The following is a 13,995-nucleotide window of genomic DNA, read 5'->3' as shown; positions in this document are numbered from 1 at the left end:
ATATGTGTCCAAGTACCTTTAAATGTCCATAATTTGGTTGGCTGATCATAGCTGGTCAGATTTTACAAACACGTCCATAGGGTTTTTTTTTCATTAAGTTTGAAAGACTTTGTGAGATTGTAACATTCAATATGTCCGTTTTTCCTAGGGGGTACTATAACACAGTAATGTTTCACAAAAATTAACACCTAAATATTTAATGTATGGATTCTTGATACGAAGTAAAGAAGATTGGAATTGATTTCGCTCAAGAACCAAACTGAACCAAAATTTATCTAATTCAAAATTTTAATACATCAGTATATAAAACGAAACTGACAAAATAAATGGTTGTTTGCATGAAAAAATAATTAACGCCCCATGCAAGGCTCGAACCAAAAAACTTTTCACTTCAAGTGCACTGAACAGGTAGCAAAACTTGCTGAGCTATCGCCGCTACACAAACAAAGCTGATCACCACATTTACATATTTGGATTTTTGGGGAAAAGTTCATTTTTCGTGGTCTCTGGGTCTTCTCTCCATTTTTCAAAAATGTGTATTCGTTTCTTTGAATTAAATTACATACAAATAACGTTAAAAAATAATGGAGAGAAGACCCAGAGATAGAAGAAAAAACGTTTAAAAATGTACCATTTTGTACCAAATGTCTGATCTGGCCAATTTTCAAGTTATTTTTTAGCAAATCAAAGCTCAATTTCGGGAAAATATTTTTTCTTTCCTGTTGCACAGGAACCCGATAAATAAAAAAATGTAAAAATTTCATGTGACATGTCGATAAAATTTTCACTTTTCAATTACGCCCAGATTCCTGCCGAATGCCAATCAAAAGCGCCCTCGTTCTTAGAAATGGGAAAATCGCGAAAGCGAGGGGGGGGGCATGTCCATCACAAAAACTTAAACCTTGCAATTGGTCAGATCTTTTGAATTCGGACTTCAATCATATTACACGTCATGTGTAAAATGTACCATTTTGTACCAAATGTCTGATCTGGCCAGTTTTCAAGTTATTTTTAGCAAATCAAAGCTCAATTTCGGGAAAATATTTTTCTTTCCTGTGGCACAGGAACCCCATAAATAAAAAAAAATGTAAAAATTTCATGTGACATGTCGATAAAATTTTCACTTTTCAATTACGCCCAGATTCCTGCCGAATGCCAATCAAAAGCGCCCTCGTTCTTAGAAATGGGAAAATCACGAAAGCGAGGGGGGGGGGGGGGCATGTCCATCACAAAAACTTAAACCTTGCAATTGGTCAGATCTTTTGAATTCGGACTTCAATCATATTACACGTCATGTGTATAACTTGTAACGAGACCTTTCTAAATCCATTTTGATTTTTGACCTCGAGACCTTTTTAAATTTGACATACTTCCAACTTTTTTTTAAAAAACATTATTTTAAAAAGTTTAAATCGGCCATAACTTTTGAATGAGAAGAGATATGGCTTTAAAATTATAACTATATATTACCTGTGACGTCCTTTCTAATAATTTATTACATGCTTTTTGACCAAGTTACCTTGAAGTTTGATCTAGTTTTGAATGAGAAGAGACAGGACTTTATTTCACATGTACACCACCTGTGACAAGACCTTTCTAAACACATTATTTACGACCCCATGACCTTGAGGTTTGACCTACACTGTACCTTTCATATTTTTTCCTCCTTAAAAACTTTTGAGAAGAGATAAGGCCTTCATATTTGTTACCTGTGACAAGATATTGTCGTTTTCTGACCTTTCGACCTTCATGTTTGACCCAATTTTTCAACAACAAAAACATATGATAGGATGTCCATATTTGTCACAATGTGCCAAAAAAAATATCTCACCCACAGAGACAATGAGAGCAGGGTACAATTCTTTGTTTACCTTTATAGATTAGGCAGCAACAGAGAAAAAAAAATCACGAATTATTTCCATATTTTATTCTTTCATCCAAAAGGTGAAACCCATCTACAGAGAATTGCAAGTGGTATTAATCCCTTTTTTTTTTAATGTAAAATTTGTAATATTTGAAGATACGAGATGATAAAAATCATTGTCAAATCTTATAATTGAACTTTAGTCAAAACTGATTAAATGCAAACTTGGTTGTACATTGTTGGCACCATAAAAAATGGATGCGAGACAACATCCTAATGAATGATATACTTAATCTATTCCCAGCTTTGCTGGTGTATTTTCTCTGTATTCTACTATTTTTGGCTACATAAATACTAATATCAATGCACAAGGACAAAAGATAACATACACAATGATGAAATGATCTGCACTACTAAAAATATCAGATGATAAAATTATGGTTACAACACTATAAATCAAAACTACCATAACAAGCAGATTATAAAATGAAGGATTAATAAAATGATCAGCATAAAAATATGTAATGTTTCTTGAACACAATACAGGTACATGAAAAAGTGACTGAAAAAGAGAGAGAAAGAAAGTTTTGAGATGACTATACATAAATATCTATACAATTCTAAAATTACCTGAATTTTCATGCAAACTGACTACTCTCTCACAATATACACAGAATAAATATACAATCTTATTTGCCACTGAAAAGTAAAATGGACATTTTCATCTTCAAGATTGTTTCCAAATTATTCAGGTTCAAACTGGATAAGAATGTACATCCAATGCTTAAAAAAAATACTCTAATGAACACAATTGTGGCTGCTGCCTGAATTAAAAAAAAAATTGCCCATTCTTAAAAATTTTGTTACTTACACCAGTAAATATTTATATAAATATCTCCGGCATTTGATGAGATTGCCATTTATAAAACTTTTACAATAAATACATAAAATACATTTTTTACACGAAGAATTGGCAGTCAAAAAATATCAGAATTCACACTTCACTTCCTTCGTAACCGTGTCGTCCTTTTAGCTGGAGTTGGTGATTTTGCTGCAGCTTTGCCTCTAGTTTTCTTTGGGGAAACCTTGGGAGTGGGAACTGATTTCTCAGGTGCAGCTGCTTTGCTTTTTGTTGCTTTTTTAGGTGTTGCTTTGGCAGGCTTCCCTGCTGCCTTGCCTCTGGTTGCTCTTGATTTTACAGGACTGGCTTCTTTCACTGGTGTAGCAACTTTACTTTGTTTTGGGGCTGCAGCTTTCTTGCCTCGCGTAGTTTTTGTGACTGGGCTTTCTGGTGTTACTTCTGCAGGTGCATCTTTAACTGGAGATGGAGCTTTGCTCTTGATGGCCTTCTTTGGAGTTGCTGCTTTTGTAACAACAGCCTTTCCTCTCCCTCTCCTTGCTTTTACAGGACTGACAACAACAGGCTCTTCAGTTGTTTTCTGCTGTTTGGGTGAACTTGGGCCCTCTGATGCTTTTCCCTTAGTAGCTCTTTTACGAGAAGCAGCAGGAGTTGCAGTTTTCTTGGGTGTTGCTTTAGCAGCTTTACCTCTTGTAGCTCTTTTCACTGGACTCACTGCAACTGGTGCTTCCTTCTTTGGGGTAGCTTCTTTCTCTGCTTTACGCTTGGTTGCTCTGCTCATTTTGGGACTTGCTACTGGGGTTGTAGCTTTCTCTTCTACTGCAGTTTTCACTTGTGCTACTTTCTGGGGAGTTGCTTTCTTTGCAACAGCTTTTCTTCCACCTCTTCTGGTAGTCTTGGGAGTAACTGCTGGTGTGGCAACTTTCTCTTCCACGGCAGATTTCACTGGTGCTGCTTTTTGAGTTGCTTTCTTCCCTCTTCCACCTCTTCTGGTTGTCTTTGGACTAACTGCTGGTGTGGCAACTTTCTCTTTCCCTGAAGTTTTTACTGCTGCAGCTTTTTGAGGAGTTGCTTTCTTTGCAGTGGCTGCCCTTCCACCTCTTCTGGTAGCTTTAGGACTAACTGCAGGAGTTGCTGCTATTACTTCTTGTGTCTCTGCTTCTGCAGCTTTCTTTCCCCGAACTGTCCTCTTTTTAGTACTAACTGCTGGTGTTGCTGGTTTGGCAGGCGAGGCTGCCTTGACTGCCTTTTTAGGTGTAACTTTTTTAGCAGTTGCTGTTTTCTTTCCTCTAGTTGCTCGTCCCTTCACTGGACTTTCCTTGACAGGGGAAGCAGGTTCCTCCATTTTCTGACATTTTGCAACGGCTTCAACCTCATCCTCTTTAGCTACTTCTCTACCTCTTTTCTGTGCAACTGGTTTAGCAGGAGAAGCTGCCTTCTTTGGTGTGGGTTTTGCTGCAGCTTTCCTCCTAGTGGCTCTACCTTTGACTGGACTAACTTTAACAGGCGTACTCTCCTCTTCAGTGGCTACTTTAGCTGCCTTTCCTCTTGTAGCACGCTTTTTAGGTGTAGGTTTGGGAGATTCCTTGACAGGTGTTGCTGCTTTCTTCGCAGAAGCCTTTGTTGCACGTTTCTGCTCCTTCTCCACAGCCTTCTTCATTGGTGTGATGCTAACCACAGGCTCTTTATCCTTTCCATTCTTGACTGGTTTCACCACCTCTTCCTCAACTTTTTTCTTAGCACTCATTGGTGCCACAATAGCCACAGGCTTGGGAGATGTCTGCACTGTTGCTGGAGACACAGGAACAGTCGCCTGGGTCTGTCTTCCTCTCCTTTTCAGGGCATCTACCATGAATAAAATACACAGTAAAATAACTGTAGTCAACCTTTGTAATTTTTTTTGTCTTATGACTATCATTTTTTATGCTTCTTCGTTTTTTTAATGAAACAAGTGATACAGGCAATGCTTATATATATGTTGTCAGCACATACTAAAATTTAGAAAATTCCATAGACCAATGAAAATTGAAATTTTCCAAAGTACACAGGATTATTTTGGTTAAAGTTTATAAAAGCTTTGAAGGAATTTGAGAAACATATTGAAGTTTAAATGATTTTTTTTTTGTCAACAAAGTACAGCATTTAAAATTAAATGTTACCATGTAAAAATCGATATGGTAAACAAGGGAACAGAAAAATTCTTTGTTTTTCCTTGTATCTCAGGTATCTGGGTATAAAAATGCTACGCATGCACTTGAAGATTTCCTTATCCAGAATTGTTATTTACCTTTCCTCTGCTTGACTGGGGTTGCTTTTTTTGGCAGGAGTCTTCTTTGCTGTTCTGCCTCTGTAATATGTATAAAAATTGGATCAGTTTTTCTCCATTCTCTTTAACTTTTTTATAAGCATGAAACTCATTTCACAACAAATTAGAAACTATATCTTTTTATAGTTTTCTTAAAAAAGCAAGTTTGTATGAAATACACACACTATTTCTTTATCTATATCATTACATCTGATTTTTCAGACCTGTATTGATTTATACCCACCCTCTTCTAGCTACAGGGGATTTAGCAGGAGCTGGGGAGGCAGGGGTGGCTACAGCAGCTATTACTTCTGTACCAACAGATTTTTCCTCTGGGGTGGCCTCCACACGAATCTTCTTTGTGGGCTGTGGTGGGGTAGCTAAAACCTTGGCTCCCCTCTTTGTCCCTCTCCTTAGGAAAATATAAATAATTTAAATCCAATTCCGATTACCTTGTTATCTTTAAAAAGCTCAATTTTTTTCTTTTCATTTTCTCTATGTACATAAACTGATCACTACCTAGTTGCCGGGGATTTCGATTTTGTGGACTTTGGACTCTTCAATTTTTTCACCGATGAGGCTTTTGGACTCTTTGCTTTCTTGGTTGATGAAACTTTAGGACTCTTCTTGGCTGATGAAGGTCTTGAAGATCCAGGAGTCTGAAATTCAAAAGCAAATTTTATTAAAGAGCTCTTCCAAAAGCTACAGAAAACTTGTTAGAATTTTGAAGATAAGCATGTTAGGCTTCTTTAAATATATTTTTTTTATACCTTCATCAAATCCTTGATTCCCAGTGGACTTTTAGGTGACTGTACATTTTTAGGCTGAGCAAAGAGCCTCTTCATGCCACCCAGACGAGGACTTGCTGCAGCAACGCTGTTTGACAGAGGTGACACGGCCATTTCTCCAGGTCCAACGGGAGTGTCTGGCAGGTCAGAGAATAGAGAGTGGGGGGTTCCTGTACTCAGTGGAGTGCCTGTTGGGGATTTCCCTTTGGGCGTGGCAAACAATTCTTGGACTCCTGATGGGCTTACTGCCTTGTTCTTTATTGCCTACAAGGTAGAATACAAATATGACATTTCCTTAGAAATGTTGTAGAATTATGACACTTTCCGATTCCAAGATGGGAAACAAGGAACACTATAAATAGTACAGGAAAAAATACCTTTGACTTTCCAACTGATTTTCTTCCTTTCTTAGGTAGAGCAGTAGGAGTTTTGACTCTCTTCTTGCCTATGACAATAGTCATTGGTGAATCTGCATGTCCAGTTGTTGGTGCAGTGGCCCTTGCCTTGGTTCTGGGTGTCTTGGCAATGGACTGAAATGTACGCAAAAAATCTATAAATTTTACTGTTGTTAGTATTTTTAGCTGTTGCTGAAATAACACTTTATATATTTGGAGGATAAATATGTATAAAAAATGATACTTGATTTTAGCAAATTTCACCTTTCACACTGAATACCGTTAACTTTGTGTTCAAGCCATTGTAAAATTTTTCTTTTTATATAAAAAAAATATTATCCCCTAATTCTATAAAGAACTTTATATAGTTGGGGGGTGGGTGTTTTATTTTAATTAGAAAATAAATAACGTCAGATGTCTGTGCCTGGTACCATTCATTAGAAAAGAAAAAAAAATTTTCTGTGAAATACTGTTACATACCTTCCTTGTATTCTTCTTGGCACTCTTCTTTGCTATTCTCTTCAAATGCATAACTCTCTTGGCTTGTGGGGGAACCACTTTTTTGGGCACACCTTTCTTCACTACATCTGCCCAGCTTTTAGGTGCCATCTTAGGCAATTTTGGGGTCGCTCCCTTGCCATGAATGGCTCGGATGGCAACTGCTTTCCTCAGATCAGCCATAGGAGCATCAATTTTCTGTACAGCTGGGGAAGCAACAATTATCCTGGGTGTCTTCTTCTTTGCGGAGGCCACCTTTTGTTTAGGAGTAGCTATCATTTCAGCAATGCCAGTGTAACTTGTCTCTGCAGGAGTCTTGGCAGATTTGACCTTTGGAGTAGTCTTCTTTCCTGAAGCAGATTTTGGAGTTTCCATCATGTCAGAAATGCCAGTATAGCTGGTGTCTGCCAGTCTTTTAGGGGTCTTTAGTAGTCTCTTAACACCTGCAAGACTTCCTGTACTTGCTCTTCTGTCACCCTCCATTTTCTTCTTTGACTGAGAGCTGACAGCTGATCTCCTCCTTTTATTGCTACCAGCAGCTGGGGTACTTGCAACCACACTTGGTGACTGAAACAAATTATCCAGTCCCATGGATTCATCCAAGGATCCTGTAGATGCAGCCTTCTTGGGACTTTTTGGTGATTTTTTGGGGGTAGCTTTAGAGGACTTAGGTTGTGGAGTTTTACTCTGCACAGGAGACTTTGCCTTTGGTGACTTCTGCTGAGCTGGAGACTTGGGAGAAGATGCTGCTACTGGTGTGGAAACTGGTGTTTCTTGAAGTGTCTTGGGTGATGCACCTTTGGGGGTTGCTGCCTTTGCTGGTGATCTGCTTTTAGGGCTCTTGGGGCTTGGGGTGACAGCCTTTACCTCTGGGGATTTTGTCTCAGCTGAAGCCTTTGGTGAGGCCCTTGGACTCTTTGCTTTAGGCTGTGGAGATTTTCCTTTCTTTGCACTTCCAGGAGAACGGCCTCTAGCCCTGGGAGATTTATGTGGACTTTCCTCTTTAATAGGTGACTTTTTGGCAGTAGCAATAGATTTCCTTTTCAGCAGTGGTTTCAGTGACTCTGTGCTGGCTGTCTGCCGTTTGGGTGTTGCCCCTTTTCTTACAGGTGTTGATGGAGGAAGAGTCTTCAAGAAATGCTCAGGACTCAGTTTGGGTCCGAAGGACACTCTTGATCGTTTAGACTTGGACTCCAAAGTTTCTGTAGACTTTCTTTTCTTTCCAGAACTTACAGGTGTTTTAGGCAATGCTGAAGTAAAATATGAAAATTAATATTCATGCATTGTTTTTATTCCTCAACAATTTGAATGAAGTAAGTCATTTTACATAATTTATAGTTTGTAGGCCTAAGATACATATATTGCACATGCAGCAGTCTTCACGAAAACTTTTCAAACTAACTGGCCAGTCGGACCAGTGAACTTTCAAACTTTACTGGCCCACCAAAATTTTTACTGGCCCCTAATAAAATACTAGTAATAAAAAACTAGTAATAAAATAAATACATTTTCATAACTGTTAATTTACTGTAGATCACTAAATTTTCGCGACACCTTATTTGGAGATTAGTCGTGTGACTCTTTATAAGCGAGACACAAATTTTCACGAATTGTGGTCATTGCTCTATATAATCTTAAGGGATTCCATATATACGCGAGAAAATCAAATTAAATTTCAGCATCTGAGCATACCAGCTCGCAACTGGTTTATATAAGCCTTATAGTTTCTTGGTGATAGACGAAAATAAAGCTATTATCTTGCGAATAAAAAGTGATTTGTGTGCATCCTAAGAACAATCCATGTTTTGGTCAACATACTTAAAGTTGACTTGCAAATGCCGCCAAAAAATTTTTCGTCCTTTGTCGCGTTTCGGTAAGTTGTTCGTTGGAATTTTTGAACATGCAATTTACGTCATTATACGGTTAATAGTAACTAGCTAAAATGAAACTTTCACCAAAAACTTTAACCTGTTCACTCAACCGGAAAATGTAGGTCAGATTCAGCATCCGAAACAAGGCTGGTTATCATCCTACGATGTATCAACACATGTAAGTTTGGTCATTATATGTCTCATAGTAACTTAAATATTAATGAAAAAACTTTAACCTGTTCACTCAACCGGAAAATGTAGATCAGATTCAGCATCCGAAGCAAGTCTAGTAGAATACATCCTAAGATGTACCATCCATGCAAGTTTGGTCATTATAGGGCTCAAAGTATCTTCGAAATGAAACCTTCACCAAAAACTTTTAACCTGTTCACTCAACCGGAAAATATATATCGACAGGTCAGATTTTATATCCGAAGCAAGGCTGGTAGTATGCATCACTACCCGATGTATCATTCATGTAAGTTTGGTCATTATATGTCTCATAGTAACTTGGAAATGAAACCTTCACCAAAAACTTTAACCTGTTCACACAAAAAAATTAACATGGTGTATTTATTATATAAAATTTGCATTCAGTATTTTTTTACCAAAAACTTTATTATGAAAATTAAAAATTACAAAGCAATATTTTAAATATATCCATGTAAGTTTGGTCATTATATGTCTCATAGTAACTTGGAAATAAAACCTGCACCAAAAACTTTAACCTGTTCACTCAACCGGAAAATGTAGGTCAGATTCAGCATCCGAAGCAAGTCTAGTAGAATACATCCTAAGATGTATCAATATGTATAATCCATGCAATTTGGTCATCATAGGGCTCAAATTAATAAAATAAATTCACCAAAAACTTTAACCTGTTATAGAGAGCACTCAAGCAAGGCTATGTACACAACACCATGGTTTGGTCAACTAAACTAAATGATATTCAAGACACTCAAACATTTCTTTTTCAATGACTGTTTGACACAATGAAACTCACTAGCAACATCTTCCATGCATGTCTAATCAATATAGGACAAAGAAGTACTTGATGCTCCAAAAAACTTAACCTTACCACTGACAGCTATTTACTTCGGATGAACAAAAATGTGAATGACAGCACTAATTAACACCTTTCACTTCAGCTAAATGTTCACCTCTGTTTAAAACAACACTAATTAATTCACTACTTCAATTTTATATCAAAATATACCACTGCTTAAAATTATTATTTTTTCTTTTTATTACTTACTCTTCTTTCCATTTTCTTTTTGTTCACTGAAAGAAAAAAAATCAAATCAAAGGGTTAAAATTTAAGAACATACACATCACAGTGTCAGCTCAAGTTCATTATCATTTACTTCTTCTATACACAGAAAAATATTCATGAATCAAATCAATCTTTTTAAAGTTAAACTACCACCAAGTTAAAATTTTTTATTATAATTATTATAAAATTATAACTTTACAATTTATTTCAACTGCTTACCAACTGGTGTCCATCCGCTGGTGCTTGGAGACTCCAGAGTGGTGTTTACTGATGCAGCAGCTTTTGGGGAGGGAGTTCTCGTTTTCCTCCCAGGACTAGTAGCTTTAGGAGTAGTAGCCGGTGATTTAGCCAGTGTCTTTGCCTTTGGGGAGGGGCTCCTGGATTTAGGTGATCTGGCCTTCTGTGCAGATTTTGGAGTGGCAGCAGGTGTTGTTGACTTTGGAGAAACACTTCCGGACTTTCTACCTGACTTGGGTGTGGACAAAGCTTCTTCAGAAGTTACCACTGGAGTAGTAGATATTACAGGAGTCTTAGGAGATGCCTTGGGGGTCTTGGCTTTAGGTGATACACTCCTTGATTTTCTACCTGATTTTGGAGTTTGTTTTGGTTCCCCGACAACAGGAGTGGTAGACTTTGCAGGTGTCTTGGCTTTTGGTGAAGCCTTAGGAGTCTTGCCTTTAGGTGATACACTTCTTGATTTCCTACCAGACTTAGGGGTTGCAATTACGTTAGCCTCTTTGACAGGAGTTGAAGCTACAGGTGTCTGTACCTTTGGAGATACAGTTCCAGAGATTTCTGCCTTGGGAGAAGCACTCCTTCCAGGTGACCTGCCCTTTGGAGACCTTGCTTTAGGAGTTGCAACTTTAGGTGTTTTGGCCTTAGGAGATGCACTTCTTGCAGGTGACTTGGCTTTAGGAGTTGCAACTTTGGGGGTTTTGGCCTTAGGAGATGCACTTCTTGCAGGTGACTTAGCCTTTGGTGAACTTGCTTTAGGAGTTGCAACTTTCCTTAGGAGTTTTAGCCTTTAGGAGATGCACTTCTTGCAGGCGACTTGGCTTTAGGGGTTTTAGCCTTAGGAGATGCACTTCTTGCAGGTGACTTGGCCCCAGGAGACTTTGTTTTCGGAGTTGCACTTTTTGGTGTTTTGGACTTAGGAGAGGTGCTTCTAGATTTCCTGCCTGGTTTAGGGGTTGACTGAATCTCTGCAGGTTCTGCTGGATTTGCCACTACAGGTGTATCAGCTCTTGGTGATATACTCCTTGATTTTTTCCCTGTTTTAGGTGTTGTCTTGGATTCCTCAGTAGCTTTAGCTGGCGTTGTGGATGTCACTGGGGTCTTGGCTTTGGGTGACCTGTTTGGTGTCTTGGTTTTCGGTGAAGCACTCCTCGATTTTCTACCTGATTTTGGAGTTTTAGCAGGGGTTACCTTTGCCTTTGGTGAAGAACTTCTTGACCTGGGCTGAGATTTTGGGGTTGCCACCTTCTTTACTGGAGATTTTGCTGGCGTTTCTGAAAGTACCGCTGACTTTAAATTCGACGCTGGTGTTTTCTTTGGTGAAGGAGATCTTCCTTTTGCATTTGGAGTGGCAGCGGTATTTGAGCTTGGAGACTTGGGTGCAGCTAATGAAGTACGCCTGTTAGGGCTTTTGGCAGAAGGAGTATTAGGCTTCTGAGGTGTTCCAATTGGTGGTTTTACCTTAGGGGTAAGGATTTTCGAGTCTGCCTTCATCTGCAAGGATTAAATTAAAGCTCATAGTTCCTGATTATTCTGTAACATTTCAACGTCATCTTTAAAATTTTTCTTACACAAGAAGAAAACATTTAATTAAAGTTGTTAAAACTATTAATGATTGCAATCAAAAACAATAATTTTAATTCTTTTCTTTCTCCCTACACCGTTTACTTATTTGAATTACTGTACTTCTATTTTCATAATTTAACTTTTTTCAAAAATGAATTAAAAGTATAAAAGAATCTATTTTTTTCCCAGGTATGAAAATTGTTTTGAACATTTAGAGTAGCATCTACAGTACTATTGAACAATCAATGAAAGCATTATGCCAGTGATGAAAATTTGAAATTTAATATCTCCCATTCATGTGGTTTTACATTTGAAAAATATTTTTTTAATCATATTTTGTTTCTTTTGGTTTAATACGGTTATACCTTTTAAAATTATCAAAGGATGTCTCTTTTTCTTCTGCAAATTGTAGACAAACTTTACAACTTTGCAGATGTTGGTCTGACCAATTTAAAATGTAGTTTTATTTTCATTCTTTTTTTTAAATCTGAATACTGTAAAAGCAGAAATATTTGTGGGGGATTAAATTTTGTTTATTTGTTGTTAACAATTATCAACGAAATTAAATCCCACACAAAATTTTTAAATGACATATATATTGTATAGGGACACTTTCAAAACAACGAAATCAAATCCCCACGAAACTATTCTAGGCAACAAAACAATGAAATTTTATCCCAACGAAAATTTGTGATTCTACAGTATTCATGCTCAACATGCAATTTAAATGCAACCATTCATAAAAGTGCAAACTATCAATTATACAATTGATTCTAAGCAGATCTAGTATCACACACAAACACATGAACAAAATAAAAACAAACGGACGGATGGACATCCTGATCAATTTATCCCTCCCACTTTTCAAGCGGGGTATAATAAAGCATGCAGTTGCTAAAAATACCTTGTGTGGAGATTTGACAGGGGTCTTCTTCGGAGATGCACTGCGCATGTTCTCAGGAAGTTCGAGCCTAAATGATCTGTCTATGATTGTGAAGACATCTTTGTTGGAGAGTTTCTTCTTTCCATCCAGAACTTTTCCATTAAGTGACACGGGATTTGAGTCACTCAGATTAGTTAGATATACCTTAAAAGGACATCAAATATATATATTTTTTTAAATTAAAGGCTATAATGGTTTGAACCCAACCCTCCCAAGGTGATGATTCCAAACAAATTTTTCAAAGATGACCCTGTCATATATTAATACAGGCATTTAATTATCTTAACTTGACATGAAAATATCTTGTAAGTGTTAGTCTGTGAGCATGCATGGTATTATCACATAAAGTGATTTGGTTTTTCATTATTTTTGATGATCCCATACTTACCGCACCATTTTCCACAGTCACTCGACAGTGTTCCCTTGATACATTTGGCAGCTGTATTCTTATGTCACATTCACTGGACCTGTTTTACAGAAATCATCATATAAACAACAAAAGAATAAATTTTATAGCCCTGTTCTTGCATGTATTATGTCTACAGGGTTTAATGTTTTGCTTTATAATCAGAAATTAAATCAAAGACTTATGTTCGATTATTATATATACCCTTAGGGAATGATGAAAATCTGCAAGATTTATAAAATATTGCCAGAAAACATTTTGTTTCATACCTGCCAAACACACAGTTCTCAGCAGTCAAAGGAAACTGTGCTCCATCTGCACCTGACCTTTTTATTACAACAATTTTTCCATGTAACATCTGCACATAAAAACAAGAGCATATATTAATAATGTCAACCTTGTTCCATTTCATATAACCTTGTAGAATTATTTTAAACATGTGTACAGAATCTTCAAAACAATTCACAGGGACCAGTCCTGACTTATAAAATATTAATAGATCTAACACAGGTTTACTGCCGCGAATTACAAACTTTCGATCAGCTGGTAAACTGTTACATGGATTCCTACAAAGAGTCTGACGAATATTTTTAATTGTGAAACATCTACAGTAAATAAAATTAAGAAATATAAAAATGTGATCAATGTTGCACATCTCTCAGACTCTGAAACTTCATTATGCATTGCTTATGGTACGCTTTTAAAACACATGAAATACACAACATGCAATTTACATGATTTTCATTTAAATGTCGCTGTTTTCCAAACATGAGTAGCATGGTTTTAAGCTATGATATGAATTTGTCAAAAACTTACCTTTGTTTGCACGATAAATTTATAAACCCGGGGTATTTTTTCACATTTCCTACTAGAAAGTCAAAGCGCGAATACTCGTGGGCGAAAAACACTCTTCTGTAAAAACCGTTCGATAAAAAATATAGTTCTTTAAAAAATGTATGCACGTTTTGAGTAGTAGCTGTTTTGTTATATTAA

At 37.1% G+C, this 13,995-nt stretch overlaps 1 protein-coding gene across 1 annotated transcript; it reads right to left on the bottom strand.

Annotated features, from left to right (window-relative positions):
• Positions 1-1,911: 1,911 nt before the first annotated feature.
• Positions 1,912-13,269, bottom strand: LOC134281649 (proteoglycan 4-like). The gene is given in 15 exon segments (XM_062764078.1): positions 1,912-4,568; positions 5,011-5,111; positions 5,273-5,440; positions 5,548-5,687; positions 5,799-6,080; positions 6,194-6,346; positions 6,692-7,317; positions 7,663-7,959; positions 8,644-8,670; positions 9,832-9,861; positions 10,073-10,866; positions 10,869-11,581; positions 12,558-12,740; positions 12,985-13,063; positions 13,250-13,269. Coding segments are annotated over 15 exon segments (5,316 nt in total). The 3' UTR covers positions 1,912-2,865.
• Positions 13,270-13,995: the final 726 nt, after the last annotated feature.

This window comes from Saccostrea cucullata, unplaced genomic scaffold (assembly GCF_032062105.1).
Source record: "Saccostrea cucullata isolate Sc308-1 unplaced genomic scaffold, CSIRO_AGI_Scuc_v1 ctg1055, whole genome shotgun sequence".
NCBI lineage: Eukaryota > Metazoa > Mollusca > Bivalvia > Ostreida > Ostreidae > Saccostrea > Saccostrea cuccullata.
This window is presented reverse-complemented; position numbering and strand designations above follow the sequence as displayed.